A 25798-nucleotide genomic window follows, 5' to 3' on the forward strand; every position below is an offset into this window, starting at 1 on the left:
GGTGGTTTCTATTTCCAGCACATGTTACTATGTTTTTGAAATGGAACATTTGCTGTAGGGGACAGAACATTTACCATGAAGGATACTAACCAATAACAAAATAAATTGTCTGCAAATAATGATGTAGGGTGCTTTGACATAATGTTTCTATTTTTCAGTCTAGTAGTTCATCTCCCTGTCCTTCCTCTAGGTTTGTATTTGATTTGGGGGGCAAGAGCTGAGATTTGTTTATTTAGGAAGTAGATGCAAGAGTCCAAAAATGAACCACGTCCTAATCCTCCCCCCAGTGGCTCTTATAACAACATGGTGGGGAACTTTTTGAAATGCTATCTCTTCTTAGGAGGAAATTTTCTGCAATGTGAGTATTTTATCCTATTAAGTATTTCTTAAATTAAATTAAAGAGCACAGATAGGATACTTTAAGTTGGAAATAGTTTCTTGAATACTAGACAGAGTGCTGTCATTTTTTCCCAAATGCATACATACTTTTAATCTCAAATTTAGTTTTTTTTCTATTATTGAATTTTTGAACTCAAAAGAAATAAATCTTTTACTTTTATTCCCTCCATGGGTTTCAAATGGTTAGCTCATAAAATTATATAATCTCTTAAAAAAGCAAAAGACCATAAGCCAAATTTAGAATTCAAAACAAGCACTATAAATAAAATAATTCTTGTTTTAAAAAGCCTCCTAAAACCCCCGAAAAGACAGTCAAAATTGTGAAAAGACATCAAGTTGAAGTAATTTAAATGACACAGTTTTATTACTGTCTTAAAATGACCTTAAGAAAATATCTCCCAAAACGAATTCTGTCTTAAATAATTCTTTTAGACAGGGAATTGAAGAGCAAACTCTCTTGAAGTGAGTTGTTGTCTTTGATGCTGCTATTTTCCTGCAAATACCAGAGGACAGAATCTTTGGTTTTTAACTTAAGATAATGAAAGTAATTTTCCTTTGAGAACAACGATTTTGGCTAAATTGTAAAGCCTGTCTGCAGGTGAGATTTAATTTAATCCTTTGAGTATTTAAGAAGCATTCCTGAGACAGTGGCCAAAAAAAAAAAAGTGACAAGATTAGCACTTTGTTTATTGTCAGTGTGTGGATAAGAAAAGACTTTTATCCCTAAAGAGTTTAATGATTTTTCTTTTAGTGATCTTAATGACAATTTTTAATTACTAAAATACACATTATTTAGTCAAAAGTTATATGAAGCATTTAACATTTAACGTTAGTCATAATTGACTTATAGCCTACATATTAGATAGCAACAAAGCAAGCATGAAAAACAAGTAGTATCTTGCTAACTAAATTTCAAGTTTAGAAGAGATATAGAGTGGAAAATGAATGCAAATGTATTAAAAGAAAATCCCTAAATGAAAATTTGTAGATCACTGTATCTTTCTCAGGATTAGAATCATCTATCATCTCTGTATGATTTTCATGAGATTTTAAAAGTTTTTTTTTTATTTGTCCCATTATTTTCTTTAAATGCTTCTTTTCTAGGCATGTTTTTCTAAGAGAAACAAATTTTCTGATACCAGATACTATTTGAATAAAGAATTTCATAATAATAAAAAATGTATGCATGGTTGAAACTTGCTATGAAAGTTATGTAATATGCATAGCTATGACTTCAGATAAAATTAGTGTCATAAAATATTCTTAATTATTTCCTTTTCAATGTGAGAGCAAATGTACTTTTGCTGGGTTCTATGATTGCCTTCCAAATATATTTTTTTCTATCTATTTTGGGGACTATAAATATATAAAAAATGGAATACTTGCAGTCTAGATTTGGTGGACTTTCATTTTTCTGTGGAAAAGAAAAATATTCTATCATGACATTCAGAGGAAATGAGTTTTCATGATATTAGGAGTATTTCCTGTTTAGTTGATTCCAGACATCTAAGCTTCCCTGCTATCCTTTCAATATGTTTTAACCATGATTAACAAACCACGAATATCTTCTATATAACAATCACTTTATTTCCACATCTGAATATTTATAACACTCTTAGGACCTTGCCTGTGATTTTATCATTGGACGTTTTCAGGATGTTCCATTTTAGAATAACTGGGGATGTTTTCAATTCTGCTTATTCATTTTATGTCGAAAGGAAAAATTATGCAAAATTCCATACTGTTTGGAAGCGTGTTGTCTTGGTTAGAGTTTGGATCACATTTTAAAATTAGTTTTAAAAGAAATGAAATCATGAAAATATTTTAGAATTCAGGTAAGCACCAAGCTTAGGAAATAGGCACTTTTATTTCAGAGTGCTTATCTTTTGGGATCATACTGCTCATGGTAAAGGCAGCATTCTAGACATGTCAGTGTCAGTTAGACATTTCCACGCATTGTTTCGTTTCTTGCTTTCCCCCTGTCCATTTGAATTTGGGCTTTTGTAGAATTTGCTGAGTGTAGTATCTCAAATATTCCACAGGGTGTCATGATATGGTTGTTTGTTCTTAGCAACACTGGTGGGAGGTAATTTGAGCCAAGGCTCATCAAGTATTTAAAAGATCTGGTTCATTTTGGTTATAGTCCAAAGGATTTTTACTGAAGACCTACTATGTGTCAACCCCAGGCTAAGAAATGTAAATCTTAGTGGAATCATGCAAGTTTTTCTCCCCTTTACTTTGTGTTTGTCACTTTTGCCAAGAGAATATTTACCAAAACAGTGAGTTAGCTTGAGTTTGTTTGCATTTGTTTGTCATGTAGCGTGATGCCACTTGGGAGTGAATCATAAATGAAGGAGGCAAGTTTGGGAACTACTTAACCCTCAGTTAGAACTACTCAACCCATCATCTGCTGGGAATCATTCTCAAGCTGTGTCAGTGCAGGAAGGAGGCTGAGAGTACCTGCTCTAGAAGTCTGCTGGGGCAGTAGTGGGGAGGCTGAAACAATCGCTGGTTCGATTCCAGGCTGCCCAGGGAGAAACCCACATGGCGTGGCAGACCTCTTCTGTCTCTGGAATCAGATAGTCGGAATGTGCATACTCCCTTTGTTACTACTTGTCTGGATAATCTTTACCAAGTTATTGTGCCTTTTTTTTTTTTTCATTTTAAATATGTGATGGGATTTTCAAGAGCAAATTAAACAATGTGTTTCTTTTAAAAAAAGATTTAGTGACTTCCCGTTCTGGAACAAGATGTCATAACCTCTCTTGTACCTGCTTCTTCTCTCTAATAAAACTCTGGATTGTCTGGAACAATTCAACAGTTATAGAAGGACTCTGAAAGTTGGGAAAGAAGAAGGAAGACTGGCTAGGCATCTCAGGAATTGAAGAAGGACACCAGGATGAAATCCATGGATTTTCTTCTTATTCCTCATATATCGCTGTATGGGAGCAGGAGAGCCCCACAGCCCTGAACTGCCAACTAAAATAGATGAAGAGAAGGAAGGAAGGGGTGGAGGAAAGACAGAAAGAAGTGAGGGAGGCAGTGTGGGAGGAAGAGAAGGGAATGCCTGTTTTCTCTGGCCAAAGGATTGGACCAAAGGACTAAGTCTTCAGCTGGGACTTAGCAGTGGCTAAGTCTGCCTATGAAAACATTGCTGTAGAGTCCCATCGAGCCAACTTATCCACCGTTTCACACTTTCCAGCAATGGCAAGCCCAAGCATCTCACAGCAGCTTCATTAGCAGAGCCAGGGCAGGACAACTTACCCCCAGTCCCCAAACCCATGGTATTATTAGCAAGCCATTTTGCCCCAGCAGCAGTATTAGCAAACCAGGGAGGTCAGCCAGAACTCACATATAAACTGAAGCACAAATCTGCCTGCTAAAATTGATGATATAAATAGAAAAAGTAAACAAAGAAAACCTTCTAAGGTAGGTTTAAAATGTGCTTGATATAATAAAAAATCAATTGTCATGCCAAGAACTAGAAAAAAATAACTATTTGAATAAGAAAAGACAATGAATGTCAACACTGAGATGAATCAGATATTGGAATTAGCTGACAAAAGTTTTAGCATAGGGCCTCCCTGGTGGTGCAGCGGGTTGAACGCAGCGCTATGGAACTCTCCACAGCCTCCGCAGCACTGGTTCAATTCCAGTCCAGGCAGGAGAAACCCACATATAGTGGCAGACCTCTCCTGCCTCTCCCGCTACTCCCCTCAGCAGTGTATTTCAGTAAATCTGCCTGTTCTGCTCCCCACTCTGTCTCTGATGAATCTTCTCACCCTCCCATGCATCTGGCCTGTACCCCTGTTCTTCTATAAATAAATAAATCTTAAAAAAGTTTTAGCGTAATTATGATAAAGTTGATTAAGTAATTACAAATTCCCTTGAAAAGAACAGAAAACATCACTGGAGGGATTCAGTTATAGAATGGAAATGACAAAAGAGAATCTATGAGCTTGGACAGAGCAATAGGTCTGATGCAGTCTTAACACAGATGGAAAGTAGACTGGAAAAGAAAGGAACAGAGCTCAGGGACCAGTGATACAATAACAAAAGGTGATATAAAATATCATCAGTTCCAGAAGGAGAAGAGAAAAAGTATGGGATTGAAAAAACATTTGAAACAGTAGCAATAAACTTTCAAAATTTGATAAAAGATATAAATCTATAGATTCAAAATGAGGAGTGAACCCCAATAGAATAAACCCAAAGACATCTATGCCAAGACACAACATATTTTTACATTTATTTAAAAAAATCCTTAAATCAACCAGAGAAAAACTATTCAATATTTAAAGGGAAGTGGATACCAATTTAAATGGCATTGGCTTTCTCATCTGAAACCATGGAGGCTGGAAAGATTTGGCACATTATTCAGGTGCAGAAAAAACAAAACTATATGTAAATGGTCATAATATGCCAGTTAAAATACAAAAATTGTCAGAATGTTTTTTTTTAAAAAAGCAACACAGCTATATGCTATCTATAAGATGTTAATTTAAAAAACAATGATATAGGTATATTGAAAATATAATATGGAAAATATTTATCATGTTAAATCAAACTTAAAAAGGGAGGAATGATGTATTGATATATACAGTAGATCTGAGCAAAGAACATTACTAGGACAATGGGTGATGTCATATTAAAATCATTTATTCACCAAATAGATATGCCAATAATAAATGTGCATGTACCAAACAAAGTAACTTCAAAATAGATGAAGTAAAATTTGATGTAAATAAAAGGAGAAATAGACACAGTTAAAGTTAGTACTTCAACACCACACTATCAGCAATTGAGGTAACAAAATACAGAAAATTAGCAAAGACATAAAAGAAGTGAACAACTCTATAGATCAAGAGCTAATTTTCATTTACAGAACACTCCACTGAACAATATCAGATTACACATTCTTTTTAAGTGTTCATGTAGCATTTACTAAGACAGACCGTACACTGTTGTAAAATATATTGAAAAGAAACTCTGACCTCATAGAGTATGTGGTGTGACCATAATGACATCAAATTGGAAATCATCAATAGACAGGAGAACCTACAAATAATCCATGGTTCAAAGATGCTAAATAAATAATCCATGGTTCAGTGATAACTTCTGATAATAAAATGATGAAAGAATGAAGAAAAAAGAAAAAAGTGAAAATGTTGTCACAACACTTTTATCTTGAAACTTGAACACACTTCAAAATTTGTGGAGAACAATTATAACAACCTGAGAGGGAAATTTATAGCTTTAAATGCTTACATTAAAAAAAGAGGAAAGATTGCAAGTGAATAATCAAATTCTTATCAATATAAACTAGAAAAAGAAGAACCAAAGATACCAAAGCAAATAAAGGAAGGAATTAATAAAATTAAAGCAGAAGTTAATAAAATTGAGAGCATAGAAACAATAAAGATATCGATGAAATTCAGAGCTGCTTCTTTGAAAAAGTATCAGTAAAATTGATAAACCTCCAGCAACACTGACAAGTTAAAATAGAGAAGATATAAATCACCAATGTCAGAAATGAAACAGGAGATATCATTTCAGATTCTGTAGCAATCAAAATGTGGAGGAATATTTTAACTTCATAGTCATGAATTTGATAACTTATAGAAATGGATCAAAATGCTCAAAATCCACAAACTATCAAAATTCAACCAAGGTAAAATTGATAATCAGTGTAGTCTTATAACAGCTAAATACAGTGAACTTGTAATTTCAGAGCTTCTAAACAGGAAATTTCCAGGCCCAAATAGACCGAACATTTAAAGAACTAACATTAGTTTTACTCAATTACTTTCTGAAAAAGGATAGAGGGACTATTTCACAACCAATTCATGAGATTAGTATTATCTTGACAGAAAAAGACAACAAAAAAGACAAACAGCATACAAAACAATCCCAAACCAAAACTGTAGTCCATTATTTTTTATGAACTTAGATATTCTCAAACAGAATATTAGAAATTCTCAACAGAATATTAAAAAAGCAAATTCAAAAAATCATAGAAAGAATAATATACCTTGATCAAGTAAAATTTATTCCAAGAATCCAAGGATTAATCAACATAAAAATGATTCAACAAAAATTGATCAAGCAGTATATCACATTAACAGAATCAAGGGAGAATCAAGGGATCATCTCAATTGAAGTAGAAAATACATTTGACAAATTTGACATCTTTTCATGTTAAACATACTCAAAAAACTAGAAATAGAAGGACACTACCTTGACATAATAAAAGCCAGATATGAAAGATCCATCATACCCAAAGGTAAAAGGCTGAAAACGTTTCCTTACTATCAGGAGTAAGGCACTTAGTTAGCAATTATATACAAGTGTGAGTTTGCAGACTTGCATAATGTTTTAAATGCACCAGCAGCCTGTAATTACCAGTAAGTGGAACAATTTATTTATTTATTTATTTATTTAAAAACCCAGGTTCTGAAATCTTTTTTTTTTTTTTTAAGATTTATTTATTTATTTATACAAGCACTGGGTACAGTCAGAAGAGCGGGAGGGTAAAAGAATTCACCAGAGCCAGAGCGGGGAGCAGAGCAGGCAGAAGGACAGAAGTACACTGCTGAGGGGAGCAGCGGGCGGCGGGAGAGGTCTGCGCGCCATGTGGGAACCTCCTCTGGTGGCCGGGGAGCAGCCGGGGATTGAACCGGTGCTGCAGAGGCCGCAGGCAGCTTCGCAACCCAGCACTCAACTGCTGCGCCACCGGAGAGGCCCGAGTTGAACAATTTAGCTTTGCTTTATGTTATTATTTTTTACCCATCTATATTAATTATTTTTATCTAGAAATATAAACTAAAAATGGACTGTAATCTCACTGACTAGATAATCCCAGCAGACATTAAAAATTAATAAAACTGACCTGCTTGGGAAATTAAAGCAGAAAACTACAGAAATGTACAAAAAGTCTAAAATACGCTTCCTTGTACTTTCTGTACTCTAGACTGTTTTCCATAGTCTCATGCACTGTAAACATTACTTACGATTTTTTCTACAGAAAATCTTTTATTTCAATAGCCAAAGTGTGTGTGTGTGTGTGTGTGTGAGTGTGTTTCTAGATGTATATTTATTTACCCTTTTTTGGGGACTATATTCACCACACTGTTCTGCACCTTGTGAAAGTTTCCTATTGAGAATTGTTCTTGGAGATCTTTGCACAATAATTTTTAAAGTGTTTTATCCCCAGCTCTAGAATTGTGTCCAATTCCAGATTTCTTGCCTGCAGTATCATTGACTCTTAGATGTGAGAGAAAGATATATGTCACACATATATTCCCAGGTCCCATCAGTCCAAATCTTTCCAGTCCTTTGCTCCTGCCTGCAGGCTGATGTATCCTCTGCCCTGCAACCTCCTTAGTGGTTCTGGTTATTTGGGGAGGCCCTTCTCCCCTGTCCAGGACACTGTCTCCCAGGGTGGTCAGGAGTTGCTAAATCAGTTTGCTTGGAACCACCATGGGTTTGCACATATACGTGTACACAAATATACCTGAGGGTATGGGCGTGCTCAAAAAAATAATACACTGACAATCATCTCAGTTGCTAGTTTCTTCTCTGCACTGACTATTGTTCTGATATGTAGCCATCCATATTCTTGCTCACTCATGTATTCGTTTATGCTGTGATATAGCTACATGAATACTCAGCTGGAATGGAGGGAGCATTTGTTTTGACTGCAGAATACTATGCCTTTTCAGCTCCTGTGTTTTCCATGCAGGAACAGTACATTCTCACAGTGGTAGCTGGATGGAAAACACTGCATTTTGATGGAGAAGGTTAATTACTTGTCCAGTAACTGGACTTTCAGGGTGTCTCAAGACAGAAGACATATCTTATTAAGAAGATACATTGGCAAAAAAAAAAAAAAAAAAAAGGAAGCAACGCATGAAGGCAGGAAGGTAGAATGGAAGGAGAAGTAGGTCATCTTTGTAGCCCATATCATTGTAACCATTGGGAAAAGTAGCAAAGACACACATCACTCATACTGAGGAGCAGCAGTGTCAGTCTTTGCATTCAGAACTATTTTGCTGCTGCTACTACTGCCACCTCCTGTTTTACCCTCCTCCTCATTATTACAGTTATCATTTTGTGTACCACCATTCCTGATTCAATCTAAATGAAGCAGGTAATCCAGAAATTTGTTTGAGTCACACGTTGGAAAAATGCATTTGGAATAATTTCCTGAGAAAGCCTGGGTGCAGAATACAAATATTTTGAATGGACTTATCTTAGAGTTGTACTGCTTTTTTTCCTTGTCATTTTAAAACGCTTAATATGAATAAATTGTTTGTACAGTGAGGCTTTTTAAAAATCCTTAGATAAGAAATACATGGTTTGAAAGCAAAGAATAAAAGCATGAATGATAATGTATGCAATGCCTGGGAGAAGGTCCTAGCTGCTGCCGCTGTGGAGCAGGCGTTATAATCGGCTATTCGGTGTGTTTATTTCAGGCTGCAGATAGTGGATAAAAGTGACTGGTTGGTTGCCAGCACATGACTTAGTTGCCAAATGGAGTGTTTAGTACTTGTTACATTTGATTTATATCATAAGTTCTTCCCATTAACAGTCTACTGGTGATAACCTACTTGGCTTTTCATGTTCCTTTGAAACAGCCACTTGACAACATTTGACATATCACAAAGTTTAATACCGAATAAAGGCCTGAGTGAATGCCAACACAGGTTCTGCCGTGTGCTGATAGGGTGTTTGTACCCAATAGATGTCTGTTCATTGAATAAATAAATGCTACAGATGTGTTTCTTTGATTCACTGTGTAAGTTAGGTCTGTGGACTTAAGACTTAAAGGGCTGGTGAAAGTGATAGAAATAGAAGTAATAGGGCTTATGTGTCCGAAGCACTTGAATTTATATGAAAGGACATATACGCTCATCTACATTGTTCTTTACGTACAAAGTTTGAATTGCATGGAAGAATGAAGCTCTCATCAAGATGGTCCAGGATCGAAGTCAAAGTGCAACCTCATAATACTGACAATTTGTACAGTGGGGCTTTTTTTTCCCATTTTAAATTGGATTCCACTGGTCTACAACACTGTGTGTGACTCAGAGGTATGGGATCACATTTGTTCAGATGTTTTTTATTTTTTTTTAAACAGGTCTACTTCAGACCTGGATATGTAATAAAATTTGCATTAAATATAGTGATTTTTATTTTCAGATTGAAAATTTGCAAGAACAACTTAGGGATAAAGACAAACAACTGACCAATCTGAAAGACAGAGTGAAGTCCTTGCAGACCGACTCCAGTAATACGGATACAGCACTGGCGACGCTTGAGGAGGCTTTGTCAGAGAAGGTGAGCTTGAACTAAAAAGCCAGGGCATCAGGATTTAGGGAAATACGCTTGGGAGAAGAGGATGCATTTAAACATGCCTGCTTTTCTCCATGCAACTGACACCACCTCAGTCCCAGCTGGACCTCCCCAGCTTAACCCTCTTAATTAGATGGTACTGTGAAGAAGCCAGGGTGGGCTTTGAAATGCAAACCTGCTCACATCATCTTGGCCTTACTTAAGTATCTTTACTGGCTTGTCATTATTCTTAGGATGATACAAGTTGATAGCCTTAACCTGGCTCAAAGGGTTCATCCCTTCATCTGTCTAGCAATTGTCTGCAAAGTCACCTCTCTGTTACCACCTCTTAGCCCTCCCTTCCACCCTCCCTCTCTTTCTTCTTCTCTCCCTCCCTCCAACCTCATACCCCATCTCTTTTTACTCTAGCTTTGATTTTCAAGTGTACGATATTACCTCTTGGCTCAGACCCTTTGCACATACTATTACCCAGCCCAGAATGTTCTCTACTCTGTGCAAATGTAATTCCTCTTCTGATAGCTCAGCTTCCTGAGAAGCTATATTGCACAAATGTCAAGAATGTGAACTTTAGGATTAGACTGCCTGGTTCCAAATCTTAGGTCTGATGCTTACTTCTTTGGACAAGTTACTTAACCTCTCATTTCCTTAGTCTCTTCATTTGTAAAAGGAAATGGAGGAATTATCATTAGATTAAATGACCCATGGGTTCCCCAGGCAGTGTATCTTAAAGAAGCCTTTTTTGATTTCTACTTCAGAATCACCAGGTTGTGCCTGTTGAAAATCTAAATTATTAGTCCCTCTACACCTACTGTATCAGAAACTTGAGTAGGGCTTGGGAGTCTGCAATTTAGCAACCCTCCCAGATTATAGGGATATATAGTATAATTTCACAACCATTGTTCTATTCTGAAAATATAGAAACTAAAACAAAACTAACCATATTTCTATAGCTAGAGAGTTTTCATGTACCTATTAAAATTATAAACTTACAACTTCAGGACTAAATTTGTTTAAAAAAATTATGTTGTATTGTACCACATATAATACCTTATGTGTATTATACCACATCAAGAAGATGTGGTACAATACCCAATGGAATATTATTCAGCAATCAAAGAAGATAAACTCATGCAATTTGCAGCAACATGGATGGAGCTGGAAGGGATTATGCTCAGCGAAATAAGCCAGAAAGAAAAAGAAAAATACTGGATGGTCTCACTCATAGCAGGAATCTAGAAAACCTAAATAAGGGACCAGGAAAAAGAATAACTATAATAAATTAGAAATCAAAATCAACAAGCAATTATAAACCAAAGATGCACTGCAGTGGGGGGAGGAGGAAGTGGGATCAAAGCAAGGGGGTGGTGGGAATTTTATGGGGACTATAACCAAGGTGAAAATGCATACATTATGCAAAAATGAAAAATGATGTAAAAATATATAAAATTTAAAAATAATAAAAAAATAAATTAAAAAAAATAAATTTTTAAATGAGTAACAAAAAATATCTATCATGGAAAAAAAATTACGATGTTCAAGCCAAACAGAATAACTCTGTGGGCCAGCTTTGGCTTTGAATAATTTCCAAACTTCATTTGCACCTGATATTTAGTCTTTCACAGTAATAAAAGCAAACAGGAGGGAATTTTCAGAAGTGTCAAAACCAGAATGCTAGTGTACTTGGATAGCACAGACAAAAATGTTGGCTGGGAATGGGCAAAAGATAGTATCATGGGACAGAAGATAGTAGATTTACTGTATTTATTGCAGTGGGTATCAAGCTTCTGGTGTATCCAAATAATCTTATTATCTGGGGAGTGTCTTAAAATACCTTTTCCTGGTGATTCTGGTTCAGTTGCTCTGCTGTGGGGCCTGTGATTTTTAGCAATCATGCTCTGTGATTCTGATGCAGATGATCAAAAGCCTATACTTCGAGAAACACTAAGTCCATACTCTTACATTGTAAAGATGGAAAAGGGAACATAACTGTAGGGTTAAGTTCAGATATTTCAGCTGTGTGTGTATATACACACACACACACACACACACACACACACACACACCACACCCACACACACACCCTACCACCCCCCCACCCCCCCCCCCCCATACCCATGACAGCTTTCCAGGCTGGTGCTTTCCTTTCTACACACAGACTTCTCACCTGTTACTAAAGCTCAGGTGTTTTAATTTAATCAATAGCTTTGACCCATAGGGAGCTCATCACATTAATGAAACCAGGCTTAATACTTTGGTCTCAAAATGACTCTGAGTAAAAATAAAACCTAAGAAAAAGATTGGTATTTAATTATGACCAGAAAATGGGCCTCCACTTTTGTTACCAGGCAGATAGAATGTATACGGATTAAGAGAATTGACTGGGCCCAGAGCACCTAGGTTTGCACCCTAGATCTGTCATGTGATAGATGTTATTACCCTCTCTCATCCCTTATTTGTAAAATTAGATAATAATGGTTATCTACCCTGGAGGGTCATGATGAGGATTAGAATAGAGGTAAGATTTAGGATAGCGCTTGGCACACAATACCCCGATATTAAACATTAAATATCATTATTACTCTCCATCACTCAAGCTATAGCTCATAGCTCTCTTATCCAGAACACCTTCCTCTAAACATTGAGCCCTCAGTGCTCTCTCCATTTCTGGATTTCTCTTAAGAGTCATTTCTCATTCTCGTATTTGATGACATGCAGAGTTGTGATTTCAGTATTTCAGTCTTAATATTGCTTCCCATATAGATTGTATGTCCTTGGTAGGGGGAACCATGTTCCTTACTTCTGTTGGATTTCTACAACTCATGGCCCAGTCCTGGCTAATTACTGGATACTTAAACATCCCTGGAGTGTGTTCACCCTTCTGAAAAATAGGGATGCAGTATAGTATATATGGTTCTATAGTGGCTCGAGTGTAAAGACTTATATTCGCACAAAAGTCTCTGAAATATTTATAGCAGCTTAATAGCTAAAAACTGGAAGCTCTTTAGGTATCCTTCTTCCAGTGAGAGTAAACAGAATGTGGTCTCTACATAACCTGGAACACTTCTCAGCAAGGGAAGGTATGAGCTCTTGATACTTGTAACAACCTGGAGGAACTTTCAGTGAATTGAACTGCGGGAAAACAGGGCCTCCCTGATGGTGGAGGGGTTAAGTTTCAGCGTTAGCACTTTGTTGGCCAGACTTTGTTCCTGGCCAGGGAGCTGACCCACATATGGCACAGCAGACCCTTCCTATCTTGTCTGCTGCTCCCCTCAGCAGTGTATGTCAGTAGATCTGCCTGTTCTGCTCCGCATTCTGTCTATGGGGAATCCTATCACCCCTTCCCATTTCTCGCCTACACCCCAGTTCTTTTACTGAAAAATAAATAAAATATTTAAAAATATCAACTGTGTGAAAACAGCCAGCCCCCAAAGGTTTAATATTTTATGAATCTATGTAACATTCTTGAAATGGCAAAAGTATAAAAATAAGACCAGATTGATTTCTGCCAGCAGTTAAGGAGGGGCAAGTAAAGCAGAGAGGAGCAGCAGAAGGGACCCCAGTAGGGATGGAAATGTTCTAGGTATTGATGGTGTCAGTGTCAATATCCCAGGTGTGATATTTGCTATAATATATTTGTCCTATAAGATGTTACCATTGGAGGAAATGGGAAGTATACAGGGGTCCCTCTATATATTTCTTACAACCTCATATAAATGTATGATTAACTTAATAATCAAATATTTAATTTATAAAAATCATAAATTTTTATAAATTTTATAAATTGTGTTATTTCTCAAGACTCTTTTATTTTTTATTTTTCTTTAAAAGGACATTTTACTAAAAGATAGAAGGGCTTAACAGTTTTAAAATCAAGTCTTACATCATTGTTCATTTTTAAACAATATTTGCTTCCCCCCACCCTCTCAGGTGTAGTCTCCATAGTGTCCTTCACCAATGCACCCATGCACCATCACCTCAGTCCCCTGTGCTCTTCCCTCCCTCCCTCTGATCCCTCCCTCTTCCTCCTCCTCCCCTGCAGGATGTCTCTGATTTATAATTGTCCGTTTTTGCTTTGTTGTGTTTTGTACTGTTATTATTTTCTTACACTGATGTCTTATTGGGTTCCCCTATATTCCTGTTATAAGTGAAACCATCCAATATTTTTCTTTTTCCTTCTGGCCTATTTCACTGAGCATAATTCCTTCTAGTTCCATCCACGTAGCTGCGAATGGCATGAGTTTATCTTTTTTGATTGCTGAATAATATTCCATTGTGTATATATGCCACATCTTGATCCAGTCATCTATTTTTGGGTATTTGGATTGTTTCCAGATTTTGCCTATTGTGAATAGTGCTGCAATAAACATAGGTGTACAGGTGTGCTTTTGAATCAGTGTTTTTGTGTCCTTTGGGTAGATCCCTAGGAGTGGAATTGCCGGGTCATATGGTAGTTCCATTCTTAGTAGACTGAGGAACCTCCAGACAGCTTTCCATAGTGGTTGGACCAGTTTGCACTCCCACCAGCAATGTAAGAGAGTTCCTTTTTCACCGCATCCTTACCAACATTTGTTGTTGCTTGTTTTTTGGATATGTGCAGTTCTTATTGGTGTAAGGTGGTATCTCAATGTGGTTTTGATTTGCGTTTCCCTGATGATAAGGGATGTTGAATATTTTTTCATATGCCTGTTGGCCATTTGTGTTTCCTCTTTGGAGAAAGGGACTCATCTCTTTTAGACCAATTCTATTTTTAGGAATAAAGTTTGTTGATTTTAGTTTTTAAAAAAAAAGCTGGGAAATGGGTCCAGTGAGATAAAAAGACTTGTCCAGAAATGAGAATTCTGGACATGTGTGGCACCATCCCCCAAGCAGATAACAGCAATCATTGAGGTGCTAGCTTCTTACCCAGCACTCCAGGAAGCCACTTCTATTCTAAGTTGGTCCTTGCTTGGGAATTGGTTTCCTCATTTGAACTATCCCAAGGCCTCACAGCTCAGGGATGATGGAATGGGACTGTAACTTTAACTGTTTGATTTTTGTGCTTTTGACAACATCAGATCGCCTTTAATGGGCTCTCCCTCACAAGTTACATTTTTATCCACACTTAATTGTGCAGATCCGTTGGAACAAGATATGGTGCAAAAATACATTTAAAAATTGTGGACTCATGAGAACATTTAATGATTTGCTATCTTTTGACTGATGAAAAGAACCCATTAGGCACTGTTCACCATTCCACTTGCATTAGGACACCCCAGGAAGTGTGTTATTCTTTGTCATTTCCAGGAACTTATTCAAATGTTCCAAGCATGCAAAAAATAATGCTGCTTAGTGACTTAAAACTGAGTATGACTTAGTTCTAGGATTGACACAGAAACTCAAGAGACAGGTCCCACAGTATTTATAAAGCTAGTCCCGCCAAGTCTTGTGGTAGCCACATAGCAGATAAGCAGTTGAGAAAGCCAGATAGGCCACTGCAATTCAGTTCCCATTTAGTGATAAAGCACAAATAGATTAGACCTGTGCAGAGCCAGATGGGTGTACAAGGAACACTTGCCAATGCAAATAAGACTAAAACAAGAACACATTGTTGGAATTTCTGCAAGTTAGTTGTTAATCAAGTAGATCATGGCATATTAGGGCCTTTTAGCACATGTTTTTGACATCTGGCCCTGTGCAGCTGACAGTTAAATTAGTTTTGTGATTGACGGAGAAATATTTTGTAGTATTGAATCATCAATAACACTTAAAAACATTATAGTGCTTGCTGATTTTTTTTGTCATCAATGCCCAGTCAATAGTACAAGGGCTTAGAGCAAATCAACCTGCTTTGCAAATGACTCTGACACCTTCTAGATGTTAACACACATACTTAATTTTATTGCCCTTACTTTGAAGCCATGATTATTCCTAATTTGAGTTCTTGTTCCTTCCATCTGCCTTTTTAATTGCCTGTTATATGTCAGATGGTTTATCCAACCCCAGGTTAAAAGAGTTATACCAGAGTAGTGTTTCCATTTCAATATGAAAGTCAAGGACAGATCAGACCTTAGACCTCTTTGAATGGCCCAGGGATATGAATGTGGCAGTGTGGTCTCAGGTGTGCAGCTAGGACTCAAGAGAGCCCTAAGTCCCAATGTAGACCTTCTGTTGATGAGCTGGGTTTGGTTGAATGAGCAAGCTGGCTTCCTTGAACTGGATTCTGATTTCTACAATGTTACCAGTAGCAATTGTTCAGACCTTGCAGCTGTGATGAGGACTAGACAAGAAGGCTGCATTATGTAGTATCTAGAATGAAGTAAGCTCCCAATAAAGGAAAGCTGCTGCTTTATCTTTGCTCAGATTCAAGCAATATTTCAGGGTCTTCACTGTTTGCCAAGAAGCCATTGAAAAAATATGGAAGTGAATAAACATTTCCAGACACATTGGAAAACCATTATACAATGAGCTTATTCTTTATTTTGTCTCAAATTATAATTGCGAATTCAACCCTAAGTCCTGGAGGGCTAGGTCATACCACATTTTGATCCACATTTTCTAGCCAGAGAAGAGTCTTCAGAAACCAAGAGAGGTTCTTTGGTGTTGAATGGGAAAGCCCAGCAAAGAGCCATACAAGAGCTTGGTTCTGCTTCTTTCCCTTGCCAAGGCTTTGGCAAGCCTACCTTCTTGATGTTAAGCCTCCCTGTACTGGAACTGCTCTTTAAATCTACCAGGTACTACCTTGAAAGGCCTCAGAGAATGAACATTAAGCTGCCTTGCTGCCCTAACTTTTACTAATAAGCTAAAGCTATATTCATTGTCTTTGTCCATTGTTGTTATATACTACTTCTCTTTACAATTTTGCATATCTTGTGTGTATTGGTTTTTGTAGATCGTTCCTTGCTTTTATTACCTCTGATTTCCTTTTGTGGGGTGCGTTGGTATGTATACTGCTGGGCAGTTTCCTGACAGTTCTTTTTTGGCAATTGTGTCTCACAGGAGAGAATAATTGAGCGTTTGAAAGAGCAGCGGGAGAGAGATGACCGGGAAAGACTAGAAGAGATAGAATCCTTCCGAAAAGAGAACAAAGACCTAAAAGAGAAGGTCAATGCTTTACAAGCTGAACTCACTGAAAAAGAGGTGAGTCACGAAAAACAAGTGAATGACCTTCACAGTCCCGTTAAATCTGCATTCACCATGGCCTCATGAAGCTGAAGACTCAGTTTGAGGGACTGTAGGAAGGCTTGGGGAAATGGTTCCCTTTTCTTTGCAAAGTTGTCTGAAGCAAAGCAAAATAGTATGTAACCCTCTTCATTGATGATGCTTATCTTTTCTACTCTACTAACTGCATATAGTGCAACTCCTTGAAACTTTTCTTGATGTCTTAGCACATTTGTATGACTTAGAGGATCTGATGTTTATTAATGTCTCATGATTCATTGCTTGAGATAACAATGACAGCAGCAGTGACAATGATAATAATCATTCTACTCTACTGAGATCCTATTTTTCTGTTGAGTGCTTCTGTTCTTGTCCATGCTTCTCAAAGAGATCACTTAATATCAGCACGTTAGGTGGGTCAGGCTGGAAACAAAGGCTTAGGCTAAGTGTGACTGCTCTTATGAAATACCATTTTTACATTATGCTAAATAAGGAAAACAATATTTTCAACCTATAGCAAATGATACAAAGTACATATTTTGGGGCCTTCCCAGTGGCGCAGCGGTTGAGCGCTGGGTTGCAAAGCTGCCCGCAGCCTCTGCAGTGCTGGTTCCATCCCCGGCTGCTCCCCAGCCACCAGAGGAGGGTCCCACATGGTGCGCAGACCTCTCCTGCTGCCCGCTGCTCCCCTCAGCAGTTGCCTTCGGTCCTTCTGCCTGCTCTGCTCCCCGCTCTGGCTCAGGTGAATTCTCTCGCCATCCCGTGCTTCTGACTGTACCCAGTGCTTGTATAAACAAACAAACAAACAAACAAACAAGCAAATAAATAAATAAATTTTTAAAAAAACAAAAAAAAAACACAAAGTACATATTTTATCTAGATTTTTAAAGTAAAATAATATAATTTATTGCTTGGGGGTTGTGGAGAGGATGCTTGGGACTATTCTCCCTTACTCTTTAGTTCATAGAGGGATAGTTTGGTAGAAAAGTTTGAGATGTAGTAATGCATGCTATTTTATTCACTCTCCTCAATGCAGGAATATGTGCTGTTATCCACATTTGGTTCCTTTACATGCATTTTGTCCAGAGTAAATGTCCCTCTTCTTCAGGCATATTGCAGACCCTTCCTCCCTGCTAGTCTCTGTCACGACTCAGTTGTCCATTTCTCAGCCCCACAGTATTATTCCTGCCCTTGGATTTTGAGAAGTCTCTGTAAATTAAATTCTTCCCCCAAAAGGGAAGCATTGATGAGTAATAGAAGTTTTGAGGAAACCCAGAAACAAAATTCATATTCCTAAAATTTAATTTCATAGTTTTTTTTTAGAACAGAGATCATTACTCTGATATGAAAATGCTTCCTACTATTTCACTGCCAAATCCAACCTGGGGGGTCTGCGATTACTGTAGTTGGTATGTGACAGAAGGCACAGAAAACTTGACCTCATCTGCTGTATTCATCACTGACTGCTTGTGCTGTTTGTGGGTTTGTGCTTTAAAATCGATGTAGATACATATAATTGGAAAGAGATCTTGATGACATTGTGGTCCATAAGCTTTATATGAAAATAATTTTGCCCACAATGCCTGCATTGTGTGAATTTCAGACAGACATTTCAGCAAGCATTTATTGTTCCTGTATAATAATGTGCCTGCCACTGGACTGGGTGTGTCGGTCAAGCTTCCACCAGAAAAACAAAACTATATTAGGAAATTTAACCATATTAAGAAGTTTATTGCAAAGAATTGTTATGAGGGCTGGCCAGGCAAATTCGAAACAGGGCAGGCCATCAGAAAGGATAGACTGGAAATTCTTTGACCGAGTTGATGTTGTAGTTCATAGGTAGAAGTTCTTCTTCTTCAGTGAAACATCAGTTCTGCTCTTGAGATCTTTCAGCTGGTGAAATCAGGCCCACCAGCTGACACTTAAAGTCAATTAATTGTTGATGTTAGTCACATCTACACAGTATCTTCACAGCATCATCTAGATTTGGGTTTGATTGAATAAGTGAGGATTATATAGCCCAGCCAAATGGACACATAAAGCTGACTATTTCCGAAGGGGGCGGAGCAACATGGCGGCGAGGAGACGCTGCGAGTAAGATCTCCCATTAAAAAAAGTTAATAGGGAGGAAAAGCGGCAGGTCCCAGTGAGAACTGGGACACGGAAGATAAACGGGTGACTCCAGCAAACTACCCGAAGAAGAAAGTGGCCATAAAAGAGGACTAGAAGGGAGGGAAGCGCAGAACCCTGCTCCCCTCCCCCGCCCACAGAGGCGGCACTCTCCGACCGGCAGAGAGGAGGAAAACAACAAACCAAAACGGCCAACAAGAACAAACGACGCAGCAAGCGGGACTGTGAGTGGAAAGGAACTATTGCAGCCACCACACCCCGTGAACGGGAGCTGAGGCGAACCCTGCAGGATTCGGGCGGTGAGCGAACGGCTCTGGGTGCCATTAGAGAAGAACAAAGACCCCGGGAGATGCGCACACAGCCCGGGCTGCCGGTAAGCTTGCGCGGAAAAGCGGCGCGCTTGGCGAGCTTGAAAAGCAAATGCAGACCTGGATCGCGGCTGCCCAGGTACCCGCACCTGCGTGCGACCTAGGCTCGCGGGGAGACGCGCGGAGGTCCTCACTGAGGTGAAGGTCCCTCCCTGAGTAAGCAGGAACCAGGCACCCAGGCACGGGAGCGGTGCAAAAGGCGCATTCCCGCGCCACTGAACTGGGCTACAGCCCGCGTCCTGGAACTGAGGGCTTTGAACTGAGACCCGGGGCACGAAAATTCGGGGCGTGGGTTCTCCACGACGGTGGGGCACAAGGCAGACACAGCACCCCAAAGCTGTTGAGGTGTACCCTACCATTCCCGCTCTGTTCCCTGTCCCACGGGGTGGGGGGAGGCGAAAAACAGCCCCCCAAGGACAATAGGAGAGATCTCTGGCGCCACCTAGCGACCAGGAAAAAAAAGTCACTAACACCCCATAGAACAGGAAATTTCTTAAGACTGCTTGAAAAGGGCAGAAGGCTTCTGGAGGACCCAGTGGCCAGCCGGGAAGTTAGCCCATGCCAGGCCCCTTCTGACCAGCAGTCTGAGCCCACAGAGGGAGCAGGCACCCACGTCCGGGGCAGACCGAGTGCGCAGAAGAGTGTGCCTGAAACCGGAGGCGCAGGGACTGCATCCCGCTTCGCCATTTTAGAACAGGGACATTTCTTCAGTAAAAACTGCCTAAAACCAGCAGAAAGCTCCCCCAGAAGACAGAGATGGCTCCTGGAAGAGCCAGAGGGGAGTGGAGAAGTTCACCCAAGATGCCAGTCAGTCCGAGCAACACAGTGTCCCAACGCATATGACAAATTAGAAAACAGACAGTAGGGAGTAGAAGAACCACACGCAACCTAACAACTCCTCAGGAAAGAAGCACACCACAAAAAGAAAACCACTCCCCAGATTGCAACGACAGCAACTTGGAAGAACTTCTGAGCCTTCCAGAAAGAGAATTTAAAATTGCCATGATTAAAAAAGTGATAGATCAGAAGAAGGAAATTGAGTCCCTAAAGAGGGAAGTAAAAGAAATGCAGGAGATCAAAGAATTAATGGATGAACTAAAGAACTCTGGGAAAAGCAATGAAAGCAGAATAGGTGAAATGGAAGAGCGAATAAGTACTCTTGAAGACACAGAAATAAAAAGAACCAAAACAGAAAAGGAAAGAGAAGTACGAAGGAAAAAGAATGAAGAAAGACTTCGGGAACTATCTGACTCCATGAGGAAAGGAAATATAAGAGTTATAGGAATTCCAGAAGGAGAGGAGAGAGATGTAGGAACAGAGAAAATATTCATGGATATAATTGAAGAGAACTTCCCAAATGCGAAGAAGGAGCTGAAAATTGATATACAAGAAGCAAGAAGAACACCAAACTTCCACGACGAAAGGAAAAACACAGCAAGACACATAATAGTAAAGCTCCCAAGAATCCAGGACAAGGAAAAAATAATGAAGCTGACAAGAAGGAAGAAACAGATAACATTCAAAGGAAAACCAATCAGGCTGACATCAGACTTCTCTGAAGAAACACTACGGGCAAGGAGAGAGTGGAGGGACATAGTCAACAGACTCCAAGAAAACAGATGCCAACCAAGAATACTCTATCCCGCAAAGCTCTCTTTCCTCCATGAAGAAAGAATATGGACCTTCCCAGACAAAGAGAAACTCCGGAATTTCATTACGACTAAACCCCCACTCCAAAAAATACTACAAGGAATCCTAAAGCCAGAACCTCAGAGGGACGAATAACAACGAAAGAAGACCAAAAAAAAAAAAAGTTATTAAAAGAATAAATAAATAAAATCAAAGGAAAGACAAACATAATGGCAAATACAGATGCTAACATATCAATATTAACTCTAAATGTAAATGGACTAAACTCTTCAATAAAAAGACACAGAGTTGCAGCCTGGATTAAGAAACAAAACCCAACCTTTTGCTGTCTCCAGGAAACACATTTAGCTACAAAAGATAAAAATAGGCTCAAAGTCAAAGGATGGAAAACAACCCTACAAGCAAATGGGCCAAAAAAGAAAGCAGGAACAGCTATACTTATATCAGATAAAACAGACTTCAAACTCAAAAAAATAAAAAGAGACCCCAATGGTCACTACATTATGATTAAGGGGACAATACTTCAAGAAGAAATAACACTCATTAACATATACTCACCAAACGAAAGAGCACCAAAATATATCAGACAACTGTTGTCCTCTCTGAAAACAGACATCAGAGAAAACACATACGTAGTGGGAGACTTCAACACACCACTATCAACAATGGATAGATCAACAAGACAAAAAATAAGTAAAGAAAGTAAAGCTCTAAATAAGGACCTAGAGCATTTGGGCTTAACAGACATCTATAGAACACTAAACCCCAAAAAAACGGAGTACACATTTTTCTCAAGCTCACACGGATCATTCTCCAGGATCGATCACATACTGGGGCACAAGACAAACATCAACAGATACACCAAGATTGAAATCATACCAACCATCTTTTCTGACCACGAAGGCATCAAACTAGAAATAAATCATAAAAAGAAGGCAAGGAACTATCCTACCTCATGGAGATTAAAAGCCACACTACTGGAAGACCACTGGACTAACGAGGAGATCAAAGAAGAAATTAAAAAATTCTTTGAATTGAATGACAAGGAGGACACCAATATCCTAAATGTATGGGATGCAGCAAAAGCAGTAATAAGAGGAAAATATATAGCAATAGAAGCTCACATCAAAAAACAAGAAAGAACTCAAAGAAACAACCTAATCTCGAAGCTCAAAGATCTAGAAAAAGAACAACAAAAAAACCCCAAAACCAGTAGAAGAAAAGAAATAATAAAAACCAAAGCAGAAATAAATGAAATTGAAACTAAAAAAACAATCCAAAAGATCAATGAAACCAAGAGCTGGTTCTTTGAAAAAATAAATAAAATAGACAAACCCCTAGCCAGGCTCACAAAGGAAAAAAGGGAGAAAGCACAAATACACAGGATCATAAATGAAAGAGGAGAAATCACAACGGACACAGCAGAAATCAAAAGAATAATCAGTAACTACTATGAACAGTTATATGGAAACAAGTTCAACAATCTAGAGGAGATGGACAAATTCCTACAACTCTACAATCACCCAAAGCTAGATAAAGAAGAAATAGAACACCTAAACAGACCAATTACAAGCAGCGAAATTGAAATGGTAATCAAAAACCTCCCCAAAAACAAAAGCCCAGGACCTGATGGATTTACAAATGAATTCTACCAAACAGAGACGAATTAGTGCCTATCCTTCACAAACTCTTCCAAAAAATTGAGAAGGAAGGGACAATACCAAACACGTTCTATGAAGCCAATATTACACTAATACCAAAACCGAATAAGGACAACACAAAAAAGGAAAACTATAGGCCAATCTCCCTAATGAACACTGATGCAAAAATCCTCAATAAAATTTTAGCTATCAGAATCCAACAATGTATCCATAAGATAATTCACCATGACCAAGTTGGATTCATTCCAGGGGCACAAGGATGGTTTAACATCCGAAAATCAATCAATGTTATCCAACACATCAACAAAAAGAAATATAAAAACCATATGATAATATCAATAGATGCTGAGAAAAGCTTTCGACAAAGTGCAACACCCATTCATGATAAAAGCCCTTGAAATTCTTGGGATACAAGGAACATACCTCAACATCATAAAGGCCATCTATGACAAGCCAACAGCCAGTATCATTCTCAATGGTGAAAAGCTGAAAGCAATTCCATTAAGATCTGGAACAAGACAAGGATGTCCACTCTCACCACTGCTTTTCAATATAATACTGGAAGTCCTAGCCAGAGCAATAAGACAAGAGAAAGACATCCAAGGAATCCAAATAGGAAAAGAAGAAGTCAAACTATCACTATTTGCAGATGATATGATAATATACATAGAGAACCCCAAAAACTCCACAGAAAAACTAATTCAACTCATCAATCAGTTCAGTAAAGTGGCAGGATACAAAATCAACACGCAAAAGTCAGTAGCCTTCCTATACACAAACAATAAATCTGAAGAAGAAGAAATCAAAAAAACTATCCCTTTTATTATCGAAACAAAAAAAATCAAATATTTGGGAATAAATCTAACAAAAGAGGTAAAGGACCTATACAAAGAAAACTATAAAGCACTGTTAAAAGAAATAGAAGAAGGTACAAAGAAATGGAAAGACATCTCCTGCTCATGGATTGGAAGAATAAACATTATTAAAATGGCCATCCTACCAAAAGCAATATACAGATTCAATGCTATTCCAATCAAAATCTCAATGGCATTCTTCAAAGAAATAGAACAATTATTGATGAAATTCATATGGAATCACCAAAAACCCCAAATAGCCAAAGCTCTACTGAAAAAAAAAAAGAAGGAAATGGAGGCATCACACGCCCAGACTTCAAACTATACTACAAAGCCATAATCATCAAAACTGCATGGTATTGGAACAAGAACAGACATACAGACCAATGGAATCGAAAAGAAAATCCAGAAATAAACCCACAGATTTATGGTCAACTAATCTTTGACAAAGGAGCAAAGACTATGCATTGGAGCAAAGAAAGTTTGTTCAATAAATGGTGCTGGGAAAACTGGGTCGCTACATGCAAAAGAATGAAGCTTGACCACTACCTCACACCATACACAAAAATCAACTCAAAATGGATTAAAGAACTTGACATAAGACCTGAAACCATAAAATACATAGAAGGAAATATAGGCGAAACACTACGGGATTTGCACATCAAAGACATCTTTACAGACACATCACCCAAAGCAGTGATAGTGAAGACAAAGATAAACAGCTGGGACTACATCAAATTAAAGAGCTTCTGCACAGCAAAAGAGACAATAACAAAAACAAAGAGAAACCCCACCAACTGGGAGAACATTTTTGCACCCAACACTAATGATAAAGGACTGATCACAAAAATCTGCAAAGAGCTGATGAGACTCAGCAACAACAAAGAAAATAATCCAGTCAAAAAATGGGCAGAAGAGCTAAAAAGAAACTTCTCTGAAGAGGAAATGCAAATGGCCAACAGACATATGAAAAAATGTTCAACATCACTTGTAATCAGGGAAATGCAAATCAAAACTACCATGAGATACCATCTCACACCAGTGAGAATGGCACATATTAAAAAAACTAGCAACAACAAATGTTGGCGAGGGTGTGGAGAAAAAGGAACTCTCCTGTACTGTTGGTGGGAATGCAAACTGGTCCAACCACTATGGAGAGCTGTGTGGAGATTTCTGGACCTACTAAACATAGAGCTTCCATATGATCCAGCAATTCCACTCCTAGGTATTTACCCAGAGGACACAGAAACATCAATTCCAAAGAATACCTGCACCCCTATGTTTATAGCAGCACTGTTTACAATAGCTAAGCTTTGGAAACAACCCAAATGCCCAAAAATAGATGACTGGATCAAGAAGATGTGGTACATATATACCATGGAATTTTACTCAGCATTCAAAAAAGATAAACACATGCAATTTGCAGCAACATGGATGGCGCTGGAAGGGATCATGCTCAGCGAAATAAGCCAAAAAGAAAAAGAAAAATACCGGATGGTCTCACTCATAGCAGGAATCTAGAAAACTTAAATAAGGGACCAGGAAAATGAATAACTATAAGAAAGTGAAAATCAAAATCAACAAAAAACTATGAACCAGAGACACTTTTTGGGGGGTGGGGGGGTGGGAGGGGAAAGATTGGGGTCAGAATGGGGCGTTTGCAATTGTATGGGGGAATATAAAAATAAAATTTATTATTTAAAAAATAAAATAAAATAAAATAAAAATGAAAAAAAAAAGCTGACTATTTCCATCTGGCAATTGAAAATTTATAAAGTAGAATACCATATAATTGCTCGCAACAAGGATCTTATAATTTAGTTGGTGTGTTAATAATCTTCATCATGACAAAATGACTTTATTATAAAGCTCTTTACTGTTTTTTGTGAAAGTGATGTTAAAATGGGATCCATAGAACTGCTTTAGTGGCCCAGAACCTTGGAGAAGAGCTCATATGTCAGTTTCCTCACCTGAAAAATGAGAATAACTAATGTGTCCCTCACAGGGTTCTTAGAAACATTTCTCTCGCTGCTAGTTTTCTTTGACACGGTTATTCCAGTGCCTGTAAAGTAGCTGGGATGTAAGGTATTAGGTATTATCACTTACTAAACTACCACTGTGTGCTCAGTGGTGCTGAAATGGATATAAAGGAAACATACAATGACTGAGTTTGGGTAAAATCTGAACATTTTAGCCGCGGTTAGATGTTACTAACAATTTCATATTCAGCATTGAACACTGCCCT

At 38.2% G+C, this 25798-nt stretch overlaps 1 protein-coding gene across 1 annotated transcript in view; it reads left to right on the top strand.

Moving 5' to 3' along the window:
* The window catches only part of ERC2 (ELKS/RAB6-interacting/CAST family member 2), a gene marked incomplete at both ends in the record, with an annotated part of 688274 nt that overhangs the window by 316928 nt on the left and 345548 nt on the right, over positions 1-25798 (top strand). The window contains 2 exons of the mRNA XM_084248450.1: positions 9601-9738; positions 16729-16869. Of these exons, the coding sequence (XP_084104576.1) occupies positions 9601-9738; positions 16729-16869 (279 nt within the window). The remainder of the gene's footprint in view (positions 1-9600; positions 9739-16728; positions 16870-25798) is intronic.

The sequence above is a fragment of the Talpa europaea genome (genome assembly GCF_964194135.1).
Source record: "Talpa europaea genome assembly, chromosome: 11".
In the NCBI taxonomy this organism is placed as follows: Eukaryota; Metazoa; Chordata; class Mammalia; order Eulipotyphla; family Talpidae; genus Talpa; species Talpa europaea.